Genomic DNA, 24,542 nt, shown 5'->3' with positions numbered 1-24,542 from the left:
GGATCCAGAACATCTCTGCAGCACCAGAACACATGTTCAATCACCGGCCCAGCACAATGGGTTAAGGATCTGGCATTGCAGTCGCAGCATAGGTCACAACTGTGGCTCAGATCTGATCCCCGGCCCGGGAAACCCCATATGCCACGGGGCAGCCAAAAAATAAATTAATAAAATAAACCTCATCAGAAATCAAAGGTGGTCGAATTAAAACAATATTTTTTTTATCCAGCAAATTAGCTAAATTAAGTTAATAAATAGTATTGCTATCTAATACTGACAAGGGGACAGGGCATTCTTAAAAACTTGCTTATGAATTTCAATGGGTATCTTTGTAGGAAAATAGGGCCATAAATATTTTCTTAAAAATATAAACTCTGCATATCCTTTAACCCAGTAATTTCGTTTCCAAATATCTTATAGAAACATTCATGTACATGCATAACGATGTCAACAATGTTCACTGCAGTAACATTTGCCATAGAGAAACACTGGAAATCATCCAAAAGTCCACAGATATAAAAATATGCAAAAAAATTACCTCACTGCCATATGATAGTACGCTATACAGCCTTCAAGACCTCAATTTCATATATAGAGAGAAAATAATTAGTGACTTAGGTTCTAGTCTTAAATTGCTATTTCTAGATCTAAATAGATAGTGCTAAATCATTATAGGTCAAAAAAGGGTATGTGGGAGAGGGCTAACTTTGTAATTATATAACTTGTCAAACCATGTGGTCTCATTTGCTTGTGTGTGTGCAAATGAGTGTGTGTGTACAAATTTTTGGAGGGGTAGGGTTCTTCTAAGATGTCTAAGAAAACCTCTCTCCCTCTAACTTATTCAATTTGTCCACCTTTATTTGGTTTTATTCTCCCACTGCTCCTGTACTGACTATAAAGACTGAAGTAGATTTTTCAAACCAAGTCCAAGAATCAAGACTACGTATTATTTTCTTTTTAATAAAGTATCCCCCCACTCAGTTTTATCTGTTCCTTCATAAAATGAACCTTTTGTGAAGCCACTTTCAGTCACTAAAATTATCACAGTTAAGCTCATCTTTATAAATCCAAGAATACTTGAAACCACCTGGTGGGGTCAGGGGAGGGGTAGTGACAAGTTACATAATTACAAAGTACCCTCTTTTAACCTAAAAAGATTCAGAACTATCTGTCTAGACCTGGAATTAACAGCTTCCGAAACTCAGTCATTAGTTACTTGATAGCATATTTGGAACTTTAGACATCCTTCCAGTTTAAAGCTACAGACCTGGTTTAAGAAGTCCATAAAAGCAATAATATTGTTATGCCTACCAAAACATTAAAAATCAAATCCCTATTTAGCTTTGCCTATAATTCTAGGCCAGTTTTAACTCTCAAGTTAAAATAGCCCAGAGAGTAATAAAGCTGATATGGCTTGCCTGGGTCAGCTAAAGCCTTTTCACCCAAGCTACATTAGTTTAAAGTTAACCACACAATTGTTTTGGGAGTTCCCATCATGGCTCAGCAGAAACAAATCTGCCTAGTATCCATGAGGATGCAGGTTCAATCCCTGGCTGCTCTCAGCAGGTTAAGGAGCGGGTGCTGCTATGAGCTGTGGTGCAGGCCAGTAGCTACAGCTCCAATTCAAGCCCTAGCCTGGTAACCTCCATGTGCCACGGGTGTGGCCCTAAAAAAACAAACAAAAAAAAGACAATAAATAAATAAATAAAGATAACCATACAGTTGTTTACAAAAAGAGGAAAAAGAAACAAAAACTTATTGCATGGTACAATATATCATAGTTCTTGCAAATAACCAAGCTCAAAAAATACATATGCGGAGTTCCCGTCGTGGCGCAGTGGTTAACGAATCGGACTAAGAACCATGAGGTTGCAGGTTCAGTCCCTGCCCTTGCTCAGTGGGTTAACGATCCGGCGTTGCCGTGAGCTGTGGTGTAGGTTGCAGACGCGGCTCGGATCCCGTGTTGTTGTGGCTCTGGTGTAGGCCAGTGGCTACAGCTCCAATTGGACCCCTAGCCTGGGAACCTCCATATGCCGCGGGAGCGGCCCAAGAAATAGCAAAAAAAAAAGACAAAAAAAAAATACATATGCTTCTCTGCTTATTAAAATATAATAGCGAGCTACCCAAATTAGGGCCCACCAGAAGGACTTTTTGTTCCCCAAATGGCAGTCCTTCTCCATTTCTCAAGGTTCCTCTCATCTATGGATCAGTTGTTAGGTTATTAGGTATTACTGAGCATTTTAATAATGGCCCCTACTGCGACCTGGTCAATTTTCCCAACAAGAGTTGGAGTCTACTTTTCCCCACTGCCTGAATTTGGGCTAGCTTTGTAAACTCTGCCCTATAATTTCTGATGAAATTGATGTGTGAAGTCTTAGAGCCTAGGCCTCAAGATGCCCTGCAGTTTCTGCCTTCACTGTCTTGGGACTCAGCTGCTACATCAGGAGGTTTAAGCTAGACCATAAATGAGGACAGGTTATGTACAGAGAGAAAGCCCACCTTCAATCTGTCCCTACCAAGGCCCTAGACACGTGATTGAAGCCATCTTGGACCCCCTAGCTCCCACCAACCATGATATGAATACAGCCACACAAGTGAACTCAGGTAAGAGAAACAAAAAAATTGCATAGCCATCTCATAGAATTGTAAAAAATAATAAATCAGTGTTGCTTTGAGCCACTCAAATTTGAGGTGGACTGTTACACAGTAATGCTAATACACTGAAAGGACTCAAATGATTAAGTCCATTTCTGTGTATATATTTGAGTTTAAAGCAGGGACTCAAACAGGATTGGTAAACCAACGTTCATAGCAAGCATTATTCACAACAGAGAAAAGGTAATAAAACAACTCAAATGTCTAGCAACAGATGAATGGTTAAACAAAATATGGTATATACATATAAGGGAATATTATTCAGTCTTAAAAAGGAAGGAAATCCTGGAGTTCCCATTGTGGCTTAGTGGGTCAAGAAATCCAGCTAGTATCCATGAAGACACAGGTTTGATCCCTGGCCTCACTCAGTGGGTTAAGGATCTGGCATTGCCATGAGCTGTGGTATAGGCTGGCAGCTACAGCTCTGATTCAACCCCTAGCCTGGGAACTTCCATGTGCCACAGGTTCAGCCCTAAAAAGCACAAAAAAAAAAAAAAAAAAAAGGAAGGATATCCTAACACATGCCACATAACACGATGAATGTTGAAAATATTATGCTAAATGAAATAAAGACATAAAAGGATAAATATTGTATGACTCCACTTATATGAAGCACCTAGAGTTGTCAAATTCACAAATGGACAGTAGAATGGAAGTGCCAGGGACTGGAGGTAGGAGGGAATGGGGAGTTATTATTTCATGAGTGCAAAGTTTCAATTTTAGAAGATGAAAACATGTTCTGGAAATGGATGGTAGTGATGGTTGCACAATATGAATATACTTAATGCCACCGAACAGAACACTTAAAAATGATTATTAAAGTGGTAAATTCTGTTGTGCACAGTTTATAATTTTCTCTATCTCTTCCTCCTCTTCACAAAAGAAGTGACTTATCAGAGGTAGAGAAAGAGACTAAGAGTGTTGCCTAAGTAAATTCCCTCCACACTGAACCAGTGTTCCCATATTATAAAGTAATTTCAAAAGAAAAAAGAAAACAGAGGGGAAAAATTTTCAAGAAAAATTTCCTAGGACTAAAGAACATACATTCTAAATTGATTAAGGAATGAAGATACAAGAAAAGAGTCAAACTGATGGATTAATTGATGTGTGTAGAGGAGTTTTAAAGCTTGGGCAGAGAACTAAGGTAGAATACATGTTAAATCACAAAGAGAACTAAACAAAAATAATAATAAGACATCTTAGATATGATACACAAGCAACAACAAAAATAAACTGGACATCATCAAAATTTAAAACTTTTGTGCACAAAGGATACCATCAAGAGAAAATCTTTGCAAATCATTTATCTAAGAAGACCTATATCTAGAATATCCTTAATTAAAAATTTAAAGATAGGAATTCCCGTCGTGGCGCAGTGGTTAACGAATCCGACTAGGAACCATGAGGTTGCGGGTTCGGTCCCTGCCCTTGCTCAGTGGGTTGACGATCCGGCGTTGCCGTGAGCTGTGGTGTAGGTTGCAGACGCGGCTCGGATCCCGCGTTGCTGTGGCTCTGGCGTAGGCCGGTGGCTATAGCTCCGATTCAACCCCTAGCCTGGGAACCTCCATATGCCGCGGGAGCGGCCCAAGAAATAGCAACAACAACAACGACCAAAAGACAAAAAAAAAAAAAAAAAAAAAAATTTAAAGATGGACAAAGGATCTAAACAGACACTTGTCCAAAGAAACACACAGTATAAGAAAATGACATATAACCAACAAGAAAATGAAAAGATGTTCAACATCATCAGCCATCAGGGAAATGCAAATGACAAGGAGATACCACTTTATATTCTCTAGGATGGTTACAATCAAAAAGATAGATAGTAACAAGTGTTGATCAGGATGTAGAGAAAGTGGAACTCTCACACAATGCTGGAAGAAAAGTAAAATGGAACGGTCACTTTTTTTTTTTTTTTTTTGTCTTTTTAGGGCCGTACCCTCAGCATATAGAGGGTCCCAGGCTAGCTGTAGCTGCCGGTCTATGCCACAGTCACAGTAACACGGGATCTCAGCCATGTCTGCTACAGCTCACAGCAGCGCCGGATCCTTAACCTACTGAGCGAGGCGAGGGATTGAACCCACAACATCTTGGTTACTAGTTGGGTTTGTTAACCACTGAGGCACAATGGGAACTCCAGAACAGTCACTTTTGAAAACAGTTTGAAAGATCCTCAATGGTTAAACGGTTTCCATATGATCCAGCAATTCTATTCCTATTTATTACGTACTCAAAATAAATGAAAACATATGTCCACAAAACTTACACATAAATGTTCATAGCAGCATTATTCAGAATGGCCAAAAAGCATCCATCAGCCATTGAATGGATAAGTAAAATATATCCATACAATGGATCAGTCAGTAATAAAAGAAATGAAGTCTGAGACATGAAGTACTACAATATGGATGAGCCTTGAGAACATTATGCTAAGTGAAAGAAACCAATCACAAAAGATGACATATGATTCCACCTATATAAAATGTCCAGAAGAGAGACAAGAAAGGATCCAGAGAGACAGACAGCAGACTAGAGACAGAAAATAGATTAGCATTTGCCTAGGGTTTGTGGGGATTAGGACACTGGGGAGGCTGATGTAACAGGTGTGGGGTTTCTTTTTGAGGTAATGAAAGTGTTCTGAAATTATGGGAATGAATGCACAACTCTGTAAATACACTAAAAGCTCCTGAGTTGCATGTTTAAATCAGTGAATTGTATGGTATGTGAATTATATCTCAGTAAAGCTGTTTTTAAAAATCAAGGCAATTTTTAATGCTAGAGAAAAGAAAGTTGTTCAAAAAAGAAAATGTAATCACAGTAGACTACATGTCTCAGTATGAACACTATTTTGATGTTATAAATACTGATTATTGGTTTATCCAAAAAATCAGGATGTATTTTAGAAACAAAGAGAGGAAGTGGGATGTTACATCTAAATTTCATTATCAAAAAAAGAGCTATTAATGAAAAATTAATAACGAAATTGCTGGAATTCCCATTGTGGCTCAGTGGTTAACGAATCTAACTAGGAACCATGAGGTTGCGGGTTCAATCCCCAGCCTTCTCAGTGGGTTAAGGATCCAGCGTTGCCTTGAGCTGTGGTGTAGGTCACAGACATGGCTCGGATCCCAAGTTGCTGTGGCTCTGGTGCAGGCCAGCAGCTACAGCTCTGATCAGACCCCTAGCCTGGGAACCTCCATATGCCACAGGAGCGGCCCTAGAAATGGCAAAAAGACAAAAAAAAAAAAAAAAAAAAAAAGAAACTGATGATTTTAGCAACATAATAAACCAGATTAATTTAAGATTTGTATTGGAGTTCCATTGTGGTACAGTGGAAATGAATCCGACTAGGAACCATGAAGTTAGAAGTTCGATCCCCAGCCTCACTCAGTGGGTTAAGGATCCGGCATTGCTATCAGCTGTGGTGCAGGCAGATAAGGCTCGGATCTGGTGTTGCTTTGGCTGTGGCACAGGCCAGCAGCTGTAGCTCCGATTAGACCCATAGGCTGGGAACCTCCATATGCCACAGGTGCAGCCCAAAAAAAAACAAAACAAAACAAAAAAAAATTAAGACTTGTATCAAGTAAAATAAATAAATGGAAGCAGCAAGAAATCGAATTTTTTAGTCCACAGACATGGAGATTTTTTGACAAACCCTCTCTGCAAACAAAATATGAACTTTTAGGCCATGATATGCTAAAATAAGAAATTAACAAAATGAAATATAATAAAAAGATTCCTGAGAAAATATCCATTCATATATGAAAATTTAATATATGACAGAGTTGGCAATACAGGAAAAAAGATATACCAGGAATTAGCAAACTATGGCTTATAGCCTTCAAACCAAGAACAGCTTTTACTTTTTTAAATGGTTGAAAAAACTCAATAAAAGATCAATATTTAATGATACATGAAATTATCTGAAATTCAAAAGTTTTATTGGAACACAGTGCACTGTTCATTTACTTATTGTCTATGGCTGCTTTTGAGTTGCAATGGCAGAGTGAAATAGTTGTGAGAGAGCATAAACAGCATTTTCACTGCTTTGCACTGCTGGTCCACACCCTAAAAACTGTAGCAATGCATTTATAACCCAACAGCATTTCAAGAGTCACGTTATCACTGTGCTGCAACTTTTTCTTTGAAACTGCAGCACATGTTTATCATGTCCAAATAAGCAAAGGAGAAAGTGGAATTTAAATATCACACTTTTAATGTGGATTTTGTTATTAAATTCCTATCTTCAGTAGTGTCATTTGTTCTTGCAGACTTTACAGTCACTAGTTTTATGAGTTTTTGTCAAAAATAGAAGCTGAATATTTTTAATTTCTCTTACTCTAGAGCAAGGAGTTTGATGGCTTAGCAATAGGAACATTTTATTGCAATATTCTGACCACGGAGTAAAGACGGAATCTTCTGGAGCTCCCACTGTGGCGCAACAGGATCTGCAGCATCTTGGGAACACTGGTATGCAGGTTCGATTCCCAGCCCAGCACAGTGGACTATGGATCTGGCATTGCAGCAGCTGAGGCTTGTTTCCCCGCTGTGGCTGGGATCTGATCCCTGGCCTGGGAGCTCTGTGTGCTGCGGGGTGGCCAAAAAAAGAAGAGAAAAGACTGAATCTTCTGAAGAATAGCCTTCAACCACTATCAAATACCAAACACCTTTGGAAATTAGCTTTTGCTACAGTCTTCATGTTTCTTAATGAAGTCAACCCAAAATTACCAAACAGTTCTTATATGCAAAACTTACAGTAAAGTCATTTCAACAACAACTAATGCTATCTGAATTACAAGCAATGGCAAGCTGCTTTATACATTTCCTGAGCTGTCAAAAGTTAAAACAAGAAGCCCTATCTCCATTCTCACACAAATTTGCAACAGATATGTTTTCCAAGCAAACTACAGCTCCAGTGGTATTGCTTCTCAGCCTTTCAGTCAAGATCAAGTGTACAGTTCCCCTAGTGTTTTAAAGATATTGGTGCAAGCACAAATTCCACCTGATGTCCCATCAAAGTTGATTAATCTACAATGTAATGACATTCCAAATGGTAAAAATATCAGAGAAGAAACTAAAAGAATTCTATAACGCCTTCAAAACAATGAAAAAGCTCAAATAAAATCAAATGCTCACAGACCAATATCAGTATTTGGCAGTACCAAAAATGTGGAAAACATATTTTCAAAAATGAAATATGTAAAATCTCATTACAAATCAGTATTAGTAGATGACACATTTGCAATCAACTTTAATACCAAGGAACATTAACTTTGAACCTCCCCAAAAGCAAAAATGTTATCCCCTGCAAAAAAGAATTCCACTCAGGATTAAGACGGCAGAATAGAAGGACTGGAGCTCAACTTCTCTCCTAAAAACAACAAAATTCACAACCAAAGACTGAGCAATCTCCACCCAAATGGACCGGAAACCTTAAAAAAAGATAACCTACTGCAGAAGAAAAAGAGGAGGCCACATCAAGAGGTAGGAGAGGCGATTTCGTGATATAAACAACCCCATACCTACCGGGTGGGAAGCTCCACAGACTGAAAACCAACTGGTTCACAGAGAGAGACTCCCCTACAGGAGTGAGAGTTCTGAGCCCCACATCAAACCCTCACTTGCGGGGATCTGGCACTGGGAGAAAGAGCCCGGGAGCAACTGGCATTGAAGGCCAGTGGGGCTTGTGCACAGGAGCTCCACAGGACTGGGGGAAATGGAGACCCCATTGTTAAAAGGCGCACACGGACTTTCACGTGCACTGGGTCCCAGGGCAGAGTGAGGTCTCCTTCGGAATCTGGGTCAAACCTGACTGCAGTTCTTGGAGGACATCCTGGGAAAACAGGGGTGAATGTGGCTTGCTGTGAGGGAAGGACATTGAAGGCAAAGTTCTTGGGAATATTCAGCAGCTGCCTTTCTCTGGAGGTGGCCACTTTGGGAAAATCTGGCCCCACCCATCAGTCAGCAGCTGAGAAGCCCCAGGGCAAACAACAATCCAGGTGGGATCACAGCCCTCAGTAAACAGGCTGCCTAAAGATCCCTCAGGCACACAGCTGCCTCTAATTCCATCCAGAGACTAAGTCCCACCCACCAGAGGGATTAGAATCGGCTCCACCTACCAGGGGGCAGAGGTGGAGGACAGATTAGTGGAAATTACGGATGTGAAACAGAAGAGAGAAAAAAGATTGAAAACAAATGAAGAGAGTCTCAGAGATCTCTGGGACAATGACACCAACATCCGTATTATAGGGGTGCCAGAAGGAGAAGAGAGAGAGAAAGGAACAGAAAAAATATTCCAAGAGATAATAGCCGAACACTTCCCTAACATGGGAAAGGAACCACTCACTCAAATCCAGGAAGCACAACCAGTACCATATAAAATAAACCCAAGGAGGAATACACCAAGACACATATTAATCAAACTGACCAAAATTAAAGACAAAGAGAAAATCTTGAAAGCAGCTAGGGAAAAGAAACAAATAACATACAAGGGAACCCCAATAAGGTTATCAGCAGATTTTTCAGCAGAAACTCTGCAGGCCAGAAGGGAGTGGCATGATATACTTAATGTGATGAAAGGAAAAAAATCTCCAACCAAGATTACTTTACCCAGCAAGGCTCTCATTCAGATTTGAAGGAGAAATCAAAACCTTCACAGATAAGCAAAAGTTGAGAGAATTCAGCAACACTAAACCAGCCTTACAACAAATACTAAAAGAATTTCTCTAGGCAGAAAAGAAAAGACAGCAACAGGAAACAAAAATTCCACACATGACAAGGCTCACCAGTAAAGGTATATATAAAGATACGAAATCATCCATGCACAATTATACCACCAAAATCAGAAATCATGAGAAGAGGTGGGTGCAAATGCAGGACACTGGAGATGTACTTGCAATTAAGAGAACAACTTAAAACAATCTCATATACATATAGACTCTTACATCAAAACTTCAGAATAATTGCAAACCAAAAATCTACAATTGATACACAAACAAGGAATCTCTGGAGAACAAATATATCTCATAGTAAATAAGTGCATAATCCACCATAAAGAGGGTCATTCGACATCATTCTTGGAATGCTGAAGTCTTCTTAGATCTGATTCTGATTTCCTGTCCATCAAAGAATTTATCATAATTATAATTAAATAATGAAACTGTACAATAATACAGTTCTACAACTGTATTATTAATAACCACTTCTCTCCATGGTACAATGTCAGGTCTATAATGTCTTGTTTATCACATCACCTAGAATGGTTTAATGCCTATATTGAAGAATCAATAAGATTTAACAAACTGTGAGGACATATTTATATAGCTACACTGTCTTTTAACCAATTTATGCATTTTATATTTTACTTATTTTCAGAGGGTGTATTACTTTTGTTATTCTTACCAGTTAAGTTATTCTTTTTATTATGCTATATAAAATATTTAATGGTATATATAATAAGGCTTTCTTCTTTACAAATTTTAGTTGCATAATATAACAATTTTAATATAATGCTAATTGTGAAAGAAAAATTAAAATGTAATAGATAATACTAAATAGTAAGGATGAAAGCCATACAAAATGAGATAAAGCATAGAATAAATATCCTATTTGTCTCAGCATATTTTCCATTCCATTTCTCCAGAGGGAGTCACTTAATCTGTTTCTTAAGATCCATGATATAATAATCTGTGTGAATGTGTTTAAATGTATTTTATTCTGTAAAAAAAAATTAAAATTTCAAAAAACGAAAAAAAAAAATTCCACTCTTCTCACCAGTAAATGTGTATTACTAAATAAAGTACTACTGTTATATTTTGAACATAATAAAAAATTACATTGCAAATTTGCAGAAATTTGTTTTCTTGTTATATGAGTACCTACATGATATCCTTAATTTTGCCTCTTGACAGACAAAGACTAAAATATTTATTATCTAGCCCTTACAGAAAATTTGGTGACCTCTGGGATACAGACTTTTCAAAAGATGTACTTGGGCTACTAGCTGTCTTTTTTTTTTTTCTTTTCTTTTCTTTAATTTTGGCCGTGCCTGCAGCATGCAGAAGTTCCCAAGCCAGGGATCAAACCTCTGCCACAGCAGTGACCCAAGCCACAACAGTGACAAGGCAGGATCCTTAACCCACTAAGCCACCAGGGAACTCCTGTAGCTGTCCATATTTTTTTTTTTTTTTGTCTTTTTGCTATTTCTTGGGCCGCTCCCACGGCATATGGAGGTTCCCAGGCTAGGGGTTGAATCGGAGCTGTAGCCACCGGCCTACGCCAGAGCCACAGCAACGCGGGATCCGAGCCGCATCAACCTACACCACAGCTCACGGCAACGCCGGATCATTAACCCACTGAGCAAGGGCAGGGACCGAACCCGCAACCTCATGGTTCCTAGTCGGATTCGTTAACCACTGCGCCACGACGGGAACTCCATATTTTTAAAAAATAGTAATAAAATAAAAGCACAAACCATAAATACAAAGGTAAATAAATATGATTAAATTTTAAGACTTTATAACCAAAGGTTAATGATAAGCTATAAACTATACAGACTTAGGTAATCAACAATGGATTAGCATTTAAAATACATAAAGAATTCTCACGTCAATTTAAAAGAGGAAAAAAAGGAGTTCCCATTGTGGCTAAGCAGTTGTGAACCGGACTAGCATCCATGAGGATGCTGGTTCAATCCCTTCCCTCACTCAGTGGTTAACGATCCAGCATTGCCATGAGCTGTGGTGTAGGTCACAGGTGCAGCTCAGATCCCACATTGCTGTGGCTGTGGCCACAGCAGCTACAGCTCCAATTTGATCCTTAGCCTAGGAACCTCCAAATGCCACAGGTATAGCCCTGAAAAGCAAAAAAAAAAAAAAAACCCTAATAGAGAAACGGGTGGTTCATAAAAGGAGAAATCCAAATGGCCAGGAAACATGAAATAATGCTTGATTTTATTATTAATAACAGAAAATGCAAATAAAAAATTTTAAGACAGAAATATTTCCCAAAGATCTAATTCTCAGTAACTTTTTAAAAATCCAATAATATCAAGAATCAGCAGTGTATAGTAGTGGGAACTCTGAAATGAACGTAAAATAGTACAATCAATTGGAGTACTTTAAGGTTTTAAATTAGTCATTTCACTCATAGGTATATAGATAAACTCTCAAAAATGTACACAGGGTGTCATGTATAAAAATGTTCAATGACGCACTGGAAACAACCTCAGTGTACAATAATCAGAGAAAAGATAAATCGGCATAATCAGAAAACAAAATACAACAGAAAGTGGGGAACTGTCTAAATGACCAGTAACAGGAAAACAGACAAATGATCTAGACACACAAGATATTAAACAACATTTAACACAAACAACTAGTATTATACTTATTACTAAGAACAAATCTCAAAAGCAATGTTAAACGAAAAAAAAGTTATGAGACATCAATGTGATATAATTTCTGTCTTAAAAGATGTGAAAGCAATAATGTGTACTATTTATAGATACAAGTATATTTAATAAAAATATACATAAAAATTCATATATGCCAAATTTAGATAATGGTTAACACCGGAAAAAGAGGGTAGGGAATGTGATAGGAAGGGGCAGTATCCAAAGAGCTTCAAGTATATCTATGTGGCTTTATTTCTTTAAAAAATATTTTTGATCTGAAATAAAAATAAATGATTTTAAAAGGAAATCTGAAAAATATATCCTTATACAAAAATCAGGCCAGAGGAGAAAAGGATGAAGGGATCAGAGATGGAAGCAAGACTATGAGAAAGGCATCATTCTAGGCACCTAAAGTGATGAACAAAACAAAGTCCTTGATCTCATGAACAAGTAAACATACAGTGTATCAAATGGTAAATAAGTGCTATGAAGAAAAATAAAACAGAGAAGAAAGAGCATAAAGGTAGGGAACCTGAGTAAAATTTTTATTTAATAGAGGTGCTATTTAAAGCCATAAGACTGGATTAGGTAACACAGGGAGCAAAGGCAGACAGGGAAGAGAAGTCCGAGGACTGAGCCCAGGCACTCCAAAATTTAGAGGTCATGGAGATAAGGAGAAACCTTGCAAATGAAGCAGAAAGAGAACTAAGTACAGTGTTGACCTGGAAGCCAACTGAAAAAAAAGCATTTTAAGAAGGAAAGAATGATCAACCATGTCATAAGATACTGAAAGGTCAAATAAGATAAGAACCTGAGAAGTGACCAATTGTAAAGGTTACTGGTGATCTTGAAAACAGCTATTTTGGTATAGCAGTAGTAGCAAAAGTCCACTATGAGTTCAAGAAAAAAATGGGAGTAGATCAACTACAAATTTTAAATACAGACAACTCTTTAAACCAGCTTCACTATCAAGGAACTAGAGAAATATGAGTAGTTGGAAGGGCGCAGCTCCAAAGAAATTTGAGTAAGGAAATGTTTTTCCCTAGAAGATAGGAATAATTATAGCATATATGGATGCTCATGAGAATGACCCAGTAAAAGGGGGAAACTGATGATGCAGGGTGGAAGGGGAACAACTTCTGGAATAACTGGTGAATGGGATCAATAAAGAGAGGATGGCATCTAGTGTACAAGTGGAGAGATGGGTCTTAGGAGTATAGACAGTTGATTTGTTAATAACAGAAGAGAAGGCTCAAAGAAACAAAGTCCCTCTCCACAAAATTTCAGCTCATGGAGTGAAGAGACAAAACACAACTCATAAAAAATATGAAATAGCTTGGGAAAAAATTGCTACAAAGGCACACAAGAATGTAAATAACTCATATGTAGGAAGGGAAAATTGAAAGAAAAAAGTCAAAGGGTTCACAGAGGAGGTAATGCTTGACCAAAGAGTACTGCATGTGTCAAGACAAGCAGCACAAAACAGTACAACAAAGTTAAGAACTAAAGCTAGAAAGTTAAGAACTAAAAAATGGAGGGTCATGGACCTTCTGTCACGGTAAGAACTTTGCTTAGAAGGAACCAAATGAGGGAGTTCCAGTCATGGTGCAGCAGAACCAGGAGGATGGGGATTCGATCTCTGGCCTCACTCAGTAGGTTAAGGATCTGGTGTTTTCCATGGGCTGTGATGTAGGTAGCAGACGTGGCTTGGATCCAACATTGCTATGGCTGTGGAATAGGCTGGCAGCTGCAGTTCCGATTGGACCCCTAGCCTGGGAACCTCCATATGCTGCAGGTACAGCCCTAAAAAGCAAAAAAAAAAAAAAAAAAAAAAAAAAGAAGGAACCAAATGAGAGAACACAATTCATTTACACTAGTGCCAATTAGTGCTCAGTAGCTGCCCAAGTAATGCATTTTTATTGAATAGCATTTAGGCTATCATGTGATAAAAGCACTATCTAACAGGGTTACTATAAAGATTAAATGAGATAATCTATGTAAACTTCTTAGAATAGTACTTAGTACCTAGCAAGCACTCAATAAATACTAGCTATTACCAAGAGAACAAATATTATCGATGGTAGTGGTAATAAAAATATAAAATCTCTGTGAACACTTCCCCTGAAAACCAAGTGAACTTTCCAAACTACAATCTACTTCCAACCTTTTGGCAAATGGTTTGTTCTGGTCCAACCATATAACTGAAGACTCATCCCCACTAAAAACAAAAAACAAATTATAAAAAATATATATATACAAACACACACACACAGACAAACACATGCTAGAGACTATAATCTACTCAGTTTCCTGTGAGTTGGAGAGCCGTTATGACTGTCGTCATTCTCTGAATATAAATATGAATAAAAAACTTATGTCAGAGTGGAAGTCCTAGAACAAACCACCTTCTTGTCTTCCAGTTCTCCTAATTAAAAAAATATCTTACTGAGGAAAAAAAAAAAAAACAAAGCTGAAGGTATAACTCTCCCAGACTTCAGACAATATTACAAAGCCACAGTAATCAAGACAGAGTGGTACTGGCACAAAAACAGACATATGGATCAATGGAAGAGAACAGACAGCCCAGAAATAAACCCAAACACCTACAGTGGATTAATCTTCGACAAAGGAGGCAAGAATATAAAATGGGAGAAAGAGAGTCTCTTTAGCAAGTGGTGCTGGCAAAAGTGGACAGCTGCATGGAAATCAATGAAACTAGAAAACACCCTCACACCATGCACAATAATAAATTCAAAATGGCTTAAAGATTTAAACATAAGACATGATACCATAAAACTCCTAGAAGAGAACATAGGCAAAACATTCTCTGAAATAAACCATACAAATGCTTTCTTACGTCAGCCTCCCAAGGCAACAGAAATAAAAACAAAAACAAACGAGTCCTGATCAAACCTACACTCTTTAACACAGCAAAGGAAACTAAACAAAACAGACTATGGAACGGGAGAAAATAGTTGTAACAATGCAACTGGCAAGGGCTTAATCTCCAAAATATACAAACAACTCATACAACTCAACAACAACAACCAAAAAACCCAATCGAAAAAGGGCAGAAGACCTAAACAGACATTTCTCCAAAGACAAACAAATGGCCAGTAGGCACAGGAAAAAATGTTCAATACCCCTAATTATTAGAGGAATGCAAATTAAAACTACAATGAGGTACCACCTCAAACCAGTCAGAATAGCCATCATTATTAAGTCTGCAAATAACAAATGCTAGAGAGGGTGTGGAAAAAAGGGAACTCTCCCTACACTGTTGGTGGGAACGTAAATTGGTACAACCACTACTGAAAACAGTATACAGGTGCCTCAACTAAATATAGAACTATCATATGATTGAGCAATCCCACTCCTGGGCATATATCCTGACAAAACTTCAATTAAAAAAGAGACATACATCTCTATGTCCATAGCAGCACTACTCACAATAGCCAAGACTGGAAACAACCTAAATGTCCATGGACACATGAATGGATTATTTTATTTGCTTTTTAGGGCCACACCCACAGCATACAGAAGTTCCCAGGCTAGGGGTCAAATCGGAGCTACAGCTGCCAGCCTATGCCACAGCAACAGAGGGACCCCCGACCCAGTGAGCAAGGCCAGGGATTGAACCTGCATCCTCATGCATACTAGTCAGATTCATTTCCATTGCGCCACAAAGGGAACTCCACATGAATGGATTAATATATACATTCACATATTCATACACACGCAGTCATGCGCACACGTGCACAATAGAATACTACATAAAAAAATGTCATTTGCAGCAACATGAATGTAACTGGAGATTCTCTTACTAAGTGGAGTAAGTCAGAAAGAGAAAGACAAATACCATATGTTTTCACATGTGGAATCTAAAATATGGCACAAACGAACCTATCTATAAAACAGAAACAGACTCACAGACATTGAGAACAGACTTGTGGTTGCCAAGGGCAAGAGGGGATGGGGGAAGAGATGGACTGGGAGTTTGAGGTAGTAGATGCAAACTATTATACTGAGAAAGGATAAGAAATGAGGTCCTACTCTATAGCATAGGGAACTATATCCAGTCTTCAGGATAGACAATGATGGAAGATAATATAAGAAAGGGAATGTGTATATATGTATGACTGGGTCAATTTGTCATACAGCAGAAATTGGCACATTATAAATCAACTATTCTTTAAAAATTTTTTAATTTTTTAAAATTAAATAAGGTTGACAAGTGCTTATTCTGGAGTTCCCTTTGTGGCACAGCGGAAATGAATCCGACTAGAAACCATGAGGCTGAGGGTTCGATCCCGGCCTCGCTCAGTGAAGTGATATGTGTATTTTGGGGTGTTATTTTCTTAAACTCAGCTCATGGCGATGCAGGATCCTTAACCCACTGAGCAAGGCCAGGGATTGAACCTGAAGCCTCATGGGATAGAACCTGCATCCTCATGGATACTAGCTGGTTTTGTTTCCGCTGCGCCACAACAGAAACTCCCTGTATTTATAAATAAAGGAATTTGTATGGCAAATTCACCTTGTTTTCATATTCTTATAAACCCCTAAAGGCAGCATATATTAAAACTGAGGATGGAAGACAATATGAGAAAAAGAAAGCATACATATGTATGACTGGGTCACTTTGCTGTACAGCAGAAATTAGCACAACACTATAAATCAACTACACTTTAATTTTAAAAATTAAAAAAAAAAAAAAATCCTAGGACAGAGTTCCTGTTGGGGCTCAGCGGGTTAAGGACCCAACACTGTCTCCGAGAGGATGCAAGTTTGACTCCTGGCCCAGGAACTTCCGTATGCCACAGGTGCAGCCATAAAAAGGAGAAAGGAAAAAAAAAAAAAATCCTAGAAAGACTGGATTACGACAAGCTACCTTACCCAACTACCAAACCCATTATGACTGGTCTACACCCAAAGGATTCAGTTGAGAATAAACAGGCTTTTAAGGTAAAGAAAATTTGACAATCTAAATATCCTATAAAATGCTAATGATTAAATTATGGTATATCTGCACCATGGACATCTAAGTAGACAAAATATATAGAAAAACAATAAGAGGAGTTCCCGTCGTGGCGCAGTGGTTAACGAACCCGACTAGGAACCATGAGGTTGCGGGTTCGGTCCCTGCCCTTGCTCAGTGGGTTAACGATCCGGCGTTGCCGTGAGCTGTGGTGTAGGTTGCAGACGCGGCTCGGATCCCGCGTTGCTGTGGCTCTGGCGTAGGCCGGTGGCTACAGCTCCGATTCAACCCCTAGCCTGGGAACCTCCATATGCCGTGAGAGCGGCCCAAGAAAATGGCAAAAAAAAAAAAAAAAAAAAAAAAACAATAAGAAAATGTTCACAACATTAAATATCATACGTTTTAATATTATAAATTCATAACAAAAAGGAATAAATATTATAAAAAGAGGTTACCAGTGGTTAATGCTGGGTAGAATGATTATAGAGAATATGAAATTTTTCTTGTTATCTAAATTTCCTACAAGGATCATGTAATACTTTTGTTTATTGATGATCTTTCTTAATTACTAAAAAGTAAACAACCCAAGTGTATCCTTTTCCCTAGAGAAGTAAGTCTGCTGAATATCATTTCTAGTCATTTCTACACATATTTAAACATAGAAAATTACATTTCAGGTAAACATACAATGGGAGGTATTGTTTTCTGGGGTTTTTTTTGTTATAAAAATGGAATTATGCAATATATTTTGGTTTGCAACTAACTCTTAATAACAAGTCATAGGACACCTTTCGATATCAATATATAAAACCACCTACCTATTCTTATAGCTAATATATTATTTTCACTGCAGAATGGCATAATAACAATCTTTAGCCACCCAACAGATAATAAAATTGTTGCCAATTTTTTGCTATTATAGTGCTGCAAATACCATTTAATAATTGTGAACATATTAAAACAATGGCTAACATCTGAATGCTTATTAATGTGCCAACCACCACAAGCGTCTACGTGAATTAAATATAGTACAATATACCTTTCATATTATTACTATTGGCATAATTCACTTCTTTTTCTCTGTAACCTGTCTATTCATACTTGTTTTCTCTGAAAAATCAAGTAATTATTTTAAAACTGGCCAGGACACAAATTTGATCTACGTGAATTAAATATAGTACAATATCACCTTTCATATTATTACTATTGGCATAATTCACTTCTTTTTCTCTGTAACCTGTCTATTCATACTTGTTTTCTCTGAAAAATCAAGTAATTATTTTAAAACTGGCCAGGACACAAATTTGATCTAAAAAATTTCTAGCAGAATATCCTCAAGAGTTCCATGAAAATGCCTAGCATATGGGCACTCGTGCATTTATACATTCTACAAATACTATTTGAGAGCCTATGATGTGCTGTGAGTGAACAAAACAGATGTGATCTCCGGATTTATAGAGTTTTAGCCTAGCAAACATTTGTTAAATGGGTTAACAAGAGGAAAGGGAAAAAAAAAGTGAAGAGGAGAACACATCAATTAGAGAAAGACTAGTACCATATACATGAGTGCACACCATTCAGTACACAATTATAATTACCTCTTAAAAGTCTTGCCACATTCTGTGGATCTAAGCTACTACCTTCAGATTAATTTTAAAACGCTGCTTTATTACATCATTTTTCATGCTCAAGAACTCACAGCTTCTTTCAATATTTCTCAAGTATACTTCACCCACTCTCTACACTATTTCAAGTCTTAACCACTAAAGCCTTCCTTCCCACTACTTTCCCTGCAACTTCTTAGAGGACCTCCACTTGAGTAGTTCTCAAGGCCTACTTTACAGCGGGGGGGAGGGGGGAAAGAATCCTGTGTGTGTGTGCATATTTTTTTCTTTCCAGAAAAGAAAGAAATCAACAATCACAGGCATTTATACAGATCACTTAAAAAGCAGAATAGATGTCCTAGAGGTATGATTAACATTTCAAAGAAGCTTAAAACAATTTACACAAACAGAAGTAAAATTCCACAAGCTATTGCCTAATAAATGCAGTCTGATAAGCAAATATTTCAGGATGATAATTTCACCAAAATAATCCTTTAATCAGGTTTGCCTCTGGTGCTTTTTCACACATTCAAGAGACATATAATTATATTATGATGGACGTGTACAAGGTACTACTGAAATAGAGTGAAAAAGGGGATTAGTTCTGCCTGGAAAGGCCTCACAGAGATAACACCTGAGCAGATCCTGGAAGGATAATTCAGCTCTCTGGGCCTCATGTCTACTTCTGGCAACAAAATCAAGAGAATTTAACTTTAGGTTGGGTAAATCCGTATACATCATCTAGTATCACAATTTTCCACCTTTATTTTAAAGTACAAACTTTTTCTTTTAAAAGCCTAACTGAAAATTTTAGTATGTAAAACAGATAAAAGTGGACGTGCTCCTTTGAAAGGAGAGAAAGCTCCTGGAAAACACTGGTATTTTTAATCAACCCCTTTCACTTCAAAATAAGAAAAGTGGAGTTCCCGTCGTGGCGCAGTGGTTAAAGAATCCGACTAGGAACCATGAGGTTGCGGGTTCGGTCCCTGCCCTTGCTCAGTGGGTTAAGAATCCGGCGTTGCTGTGAGCTGTGGTGTAGGTTGCAGACGTGGCTCGGATCCCGCGTTGCTGTGGCTCTGGTGTAGGCCGGTTGGCTACAGCTCTGATTGGACCCCTAGCCTGGGAACCTCCATATGCCGCGGGAGCGGCCCAAGAAATAGCAACAATAACAACAACAACAACAACAAAAAAGACAAAAAGACAAAAAAGACAAAATAAGAAAAGTGAGGAGTTCCTTTGTGGCACAGTGGATTAGGTATCCAGCCTTTGTCACTCAGTGGCTCAGGACCTTCAGTGGCACAGGTTTGATCCCTGGCCCAGGAACTTCCACATGCCACAATCTTGGCCAACAAAACAAAACACAAAAACTGAGACACTAAGAAGGACCATCATTTGGCAAAGGTCCATAAAAATGTGGAAATGCAACAACTCATACAAAAATACCTTTTTAAGTCTTATCTTCTCTTTTGAAGGTCTTTTCCAACTTTCTCCCCAGTAAGGAGTTTACCACTCCTTACTTTATTCCTCAGTATACCTAGCACACACTTCTATTACAGTTTCTATCAAACTTTAGTGCTCTAATTATACCTTTTTTATATGTCTGTGTCCCTCTACTACTTTGGAAGTTCCCTGAAGGCAGGGAATGTTTTATTTTTTAATTCTTTGGCCAAGGCATGTAGCAGCTTGATGTGGGATCTCAGTTCCCAGATCAGACACTGAATCCAAGCCACAGCAGTGAAAGCACTGAGTCCTAACCACTGGACCACAGAGAACTCCCAGCAGGGACAGTTTTAATCACCTCTGTATGCCTGGTACCAGAATAAAATATCATTTATCAAGTTATATTCAACCAAGTTTCAGAAAAGAGTTAAGATAGCTCAGTGCCTAAGACACAGTAAGACAAGAGTTTTTCGAATGAATTTGCCCAAAATGAGGTCATTAAATGAAAAAATACATCCACAGCAGTTAGAACAGTATCTGACATGTGGTGTATGTTCTATAAACATTACTTTTATTATATAACTTTAAAAAGGCAGGAAAAAAACTGAAGCTGTTATTTAAACTGGAAGGCAAAAACTAAATACCTTTTATCAAGGTTCAAATTGCTCATTTACATCATTACTAATATAATGTCTTTGATAAGAGAAAATTTGGCCCATCCATAAAGATCTGCAGCCAGGGAAGAATAGTACAGAGTTGTGAATTGTTAATCTCTTTTTATCAAGGTCCAAATTGCTCATTACATCATTACTAATATAATGTCTTTGATAAGAGAAAATTTGGCCCATCCATAAAGATCTGCAGCCAGGGAAGAATAGTACAGAGTTGTAAACTGTTAATCTCTAGTAAGAAAAAATTAGGTCTGTCTTCAACTTGGGGCTAAATCACTTCTTTCTAGACCTTAGTTTCAGTCATCTGCCTATTGAGGGTGGTAGGGAATGAAAAAGATTATCTTTAAGGTTCTTTCCTGCTCTAACACTGTAGGGGCTTATAACAAATTAAAACCTAGAAAGAATCCTTTAGCTTTCAACTCAATATGAGTAAGAACTTTATAAAAAAAATCAGTAAATGGTGCACTGGAGTTAGTGTCAGATGGACACCGTGTTCATACCAGCTCTGTTATTATTTAGCTATGTAATTCTGAGCAAGAAGCAAACCCTCTGGATCTCAATTTCCTCAACTTGTAAAATGAAGCTAAGCAATATGATCTCTCTTTAAAATAATTATAGTCATGACATTCTATGGAATAGGCTACCTGCGAAGAATATACTCAGGTGGGGATTGAGCCTCCAGATATTAGAGATGTTTAGAGGATTATGATACAAACCAAAAGTTGAGAATTGCGGGATGAGAGGAAACCTTACAAATCTTCTATGATTCACCCAACTGAGACTCAAGCCCTCTCTAATATATTCTTGGAAGATGTCACCCAACCATTCGAGCATTGAGAAAAAAACCATGGAAGTAAGTCACTTCATTTCAGGCCAACTCTGATGCCTAAGTTCTTTTACTGAAGCCACATGACCCTCCAGTAACTTCCACCCATTAGTTTTACCCCTCTTTCATCTACGGGCACCTGGAATGTTTGTGGATAATGATAGTATTTCCCTTAAATATCCCCTCCAAAATTAAAATCTCCAGCTCCTTGAACCTTTCCTCATAATACCAATACCCCACCCCACCCCCCGCCCATCCAGCCTGCTTTCCTCAGAGAAACCTCCATTCTTGCTTTAGCGAGTATCAAAATTATTCCAACAACCCTGCCCATTCTGACATCCAGATTCCTTGTGGAACCCAAGTTTTCCCCCTCGTCCAGCTCACACATCACGGAAGCCTCTAACTGCTCTTGACACCTCCATCCAAGGAAGCTTTGGGGCTGGGAATGTGCCCCTGGTGCTCCTTCGGAAGATTCGGAGACAAGAAGAGACCACAGCGGCCACTCTGAGGCCCTCGCCCTGCTTTCCTCCCTGGTCTAAGCCTCCTCCCTCACCGGTATTGCTTGGGGTCGCTGGGAGACTTGACGATCTCAGGGTCTCCGGCATTACTGACAGGCACCCTCCGTCCCTCCTCCTCAGATTCGTCGGCTCCCAGACGGGCAACCCGGCCGCTCTCGCCCAAATCCTGTCCATTGGGCTGCAGGTCAGGGCAGCTGCAGGTAGACTTCGCCTTGTTCCTTCCAGGCATGGTCAGAGTAGGAAAGGGTCTGGCAGCCGCGGAGTCTTCGCACCGACCCCGCGCTTCTACTCTCCACAGCGCCGCGAGCTCCCGCCCGGCCTCACACCACAACTTCCTCCCGGTGGCACTGACTGCAGCAACCGTGACTCTCCTCAACATTCACCACCAAGCCGGAGTAATGGGCATCCCGCTCCCTAGGGCCCTCCTCCTCCTCCTACTTCTCCAGCCGCTCCTCCTCCTCCGCGTTCCAGAGGCGGTGGCGGCCGGCGCTGGTGCTGCCGCAGCCGCCGGGGAGGACAGGCCTGAACCCCTCCCCCAATCCGGTCTCCCCCAAGCCAACTTCCCTCATCCCCCCCACCCTCCCGCCGTCGATGACGCAACTGACTTTAGCCAATAACAAGGCAAGATAGAAGTCATGTGCATGTGATCAACCAATGGGAACAAGGAATAAAAAAGAACCAAAGAGACCGGGCCGGCATCTCGCAGCACGCAGAGAGCTCTTCGGGACACGGAGTGGGCGGGGCGAGAGAAAAGAGGCGGAGAGAGGGACGCGGAGGACGACGGGAGAACGGCGCCTGGGAGGCTGCGCAGCGTTTATGACGGAAGAGGGGAGGTGGCTTGAGGTAGCAGCTGAATAGTGCTCCACCGCTCCGAGAGAAATATTCCCCGGATGAGAAAACCGCTAAGCGAGTGGAGAAAATTAATTTCCAGGCTTCCCCTCCCCTCACTCATGTCGTATTTTGCGTATCATGCCCCTCAGACCTGGGTGGAGTTTTGGCCGTGACTCGGCACGTAAAAAGCAGAACGCCGGAAGTGTTTTTCTGCAGCCGGATGGAAGCTGCGTGGGAGTGGAGCTGAGCGGAACCGGAGAAATAGCCGCCGTGCTTCTCCTCCTTACAGCTTGCTAGACCGTCGTGCACTTCGCCTAAGTGTTTAAAAGACCGGTGTAAATGTGTTCACTCTTCTATGCGAAAACATTTTGAGCTTCCCCCAGAGACTAGAGTCCACAGTTAGTGTTAGCCAACTTTCGCTGAGCAGCCACCTCCTGTCCCTTAAGTCCGTTTCCCCAAGGTTTTTTCCTGCCTTCAGTGGCCGTTGGTGGGCAAGATGTGATTGAAACAGACGTACTTGGAAAATAAAAAGCAACTGATGTGGTACTAGGTGTGTGATTTACTAACCTTGGCATAAGCAGTTGTAGCACACAAAAGGAAGAAACATGGTGAATGCAGAAGCACTTGAAGCAGAGATATCTTGATGATTGTTTTAGGTCTTTACATTTTTCTAGGCCTCCCCAGCTCCAGATATAGGGAAGACAATCATGAACAAAACAAAATTTGTTGCCTTCTTGGAGCATGCATTCAAATGGGGAGAAACAGAATAAAATAATTTTTAAAAAGTGAATGCTAAGGGAGTTCCCTTCATGGCTCAGGGGAAACGGAATCTGACTAGTATCCATGAGGACGCAGGTTCACTCCCTGGCCTTGCTCAGTGGGTTAAGGATCCACTGTTGCTGTGAGCTGTGGTGTAGGTCTCAGATATGGCTGGGATCTGGTGTTGCTGTGGCTCTGGTGTAGGCCCGCAGCTACAGTTTCAATTCGACCTGTAGCCTGGAAACCTCCGTGGGTGCAGCCCTAAAAAGGCAAAAAGGGCGGAGGTGGGAATGCTAAGACAAGAAATGATGATGGATAGGAAAATAAAGAGTTGGGAAGGAGAAGCCCAAGGAATCAGAAAAGAAATGGTAAAATCTGGAGTTCCTATAGTGGCTCAGCAGTAACGAACCCAACCGGTATCCGTGAAGACTCAGGTTCGATCTCTGGCCTGAATCAGTGGGTTAAGTATCTTGCGTTGCCTTGAGCTGTGGTGTAGGTCACAGGTGCGCTCTCAGATTGGCCATTGTTGTGGCTGTGGTGTAGAATAGGCTGGTGGCTGCAGCTCTGATTCGACCCCTAGCCTGGGAACTTTCATTTGCCGTGGATGCAGGTCTAAATACACAAACCGAAAAAGAAAGAAAAAAAAAATGATGAAACCTGAACTAGAGCAGCAGATGAAATAAATTAATTGAAAAATATTGTTCAAATATCCCAATATGGAGTTCCCCATTGTGGCACAGGGGAATTGAATCCGACTAGGAACCATGAGGTTGCGGGTTCTATCCCTGGCCTCGCTCAGTGGGTTAAGGATCAGGTGTTGCCGTGAGCTGTGGTGTAGGTCACAGATGCAGTTCGGATCCCACGTT

At 39.7% G+C, this 24,542-nt stretch overlaps 1 protein-coding gene across 2 annotated transcripts in view; it reads right to left on the bottom strand.

Moving 5' to 3' along the window:
- The window catches only part of NRDC (nardilysin convertase), an 89,411-nt gene extending 66,736 nt beyond the window's left edge, over window positions 1-22,675 (bottom strand). The window contains exon 1 of one of the 2 annotated variants that reach the window (XM_003127978.6): window positions 22,122-22,675. In XM_003127978.6, coding sequence (XP_003128026.3) covers window positions 22,122-22,465 — 344 coding nt within the window. In that variant the 5' untranslated portion in view covers window positions 22,466-22,675. The remainder of the gene's footprint in view (window positions 1-22,121) is intronic. The other variant, XM_003482082.4, reaches the window with a different exon arrangement.

The sequence above is a fragment of the Sus scrofa genome, chromosome 6, assembly GCF_000003025.6.
Source record: "Sus scrofa isolate TJ Tabasco breed Duroc chromosome 6, Sscrofa11.1, whole genome shotgun sequence".
NCBI classification, from domain to species: domain Eukaryota; kingdom Metazoa; phylum Chordata; class Mammalia; order Artiodactyla; family Suidae; genus Sus; species Sus scrofa.
This window is presented reverse-complemented; position numbering and strand designations above follow the sequence as displayed.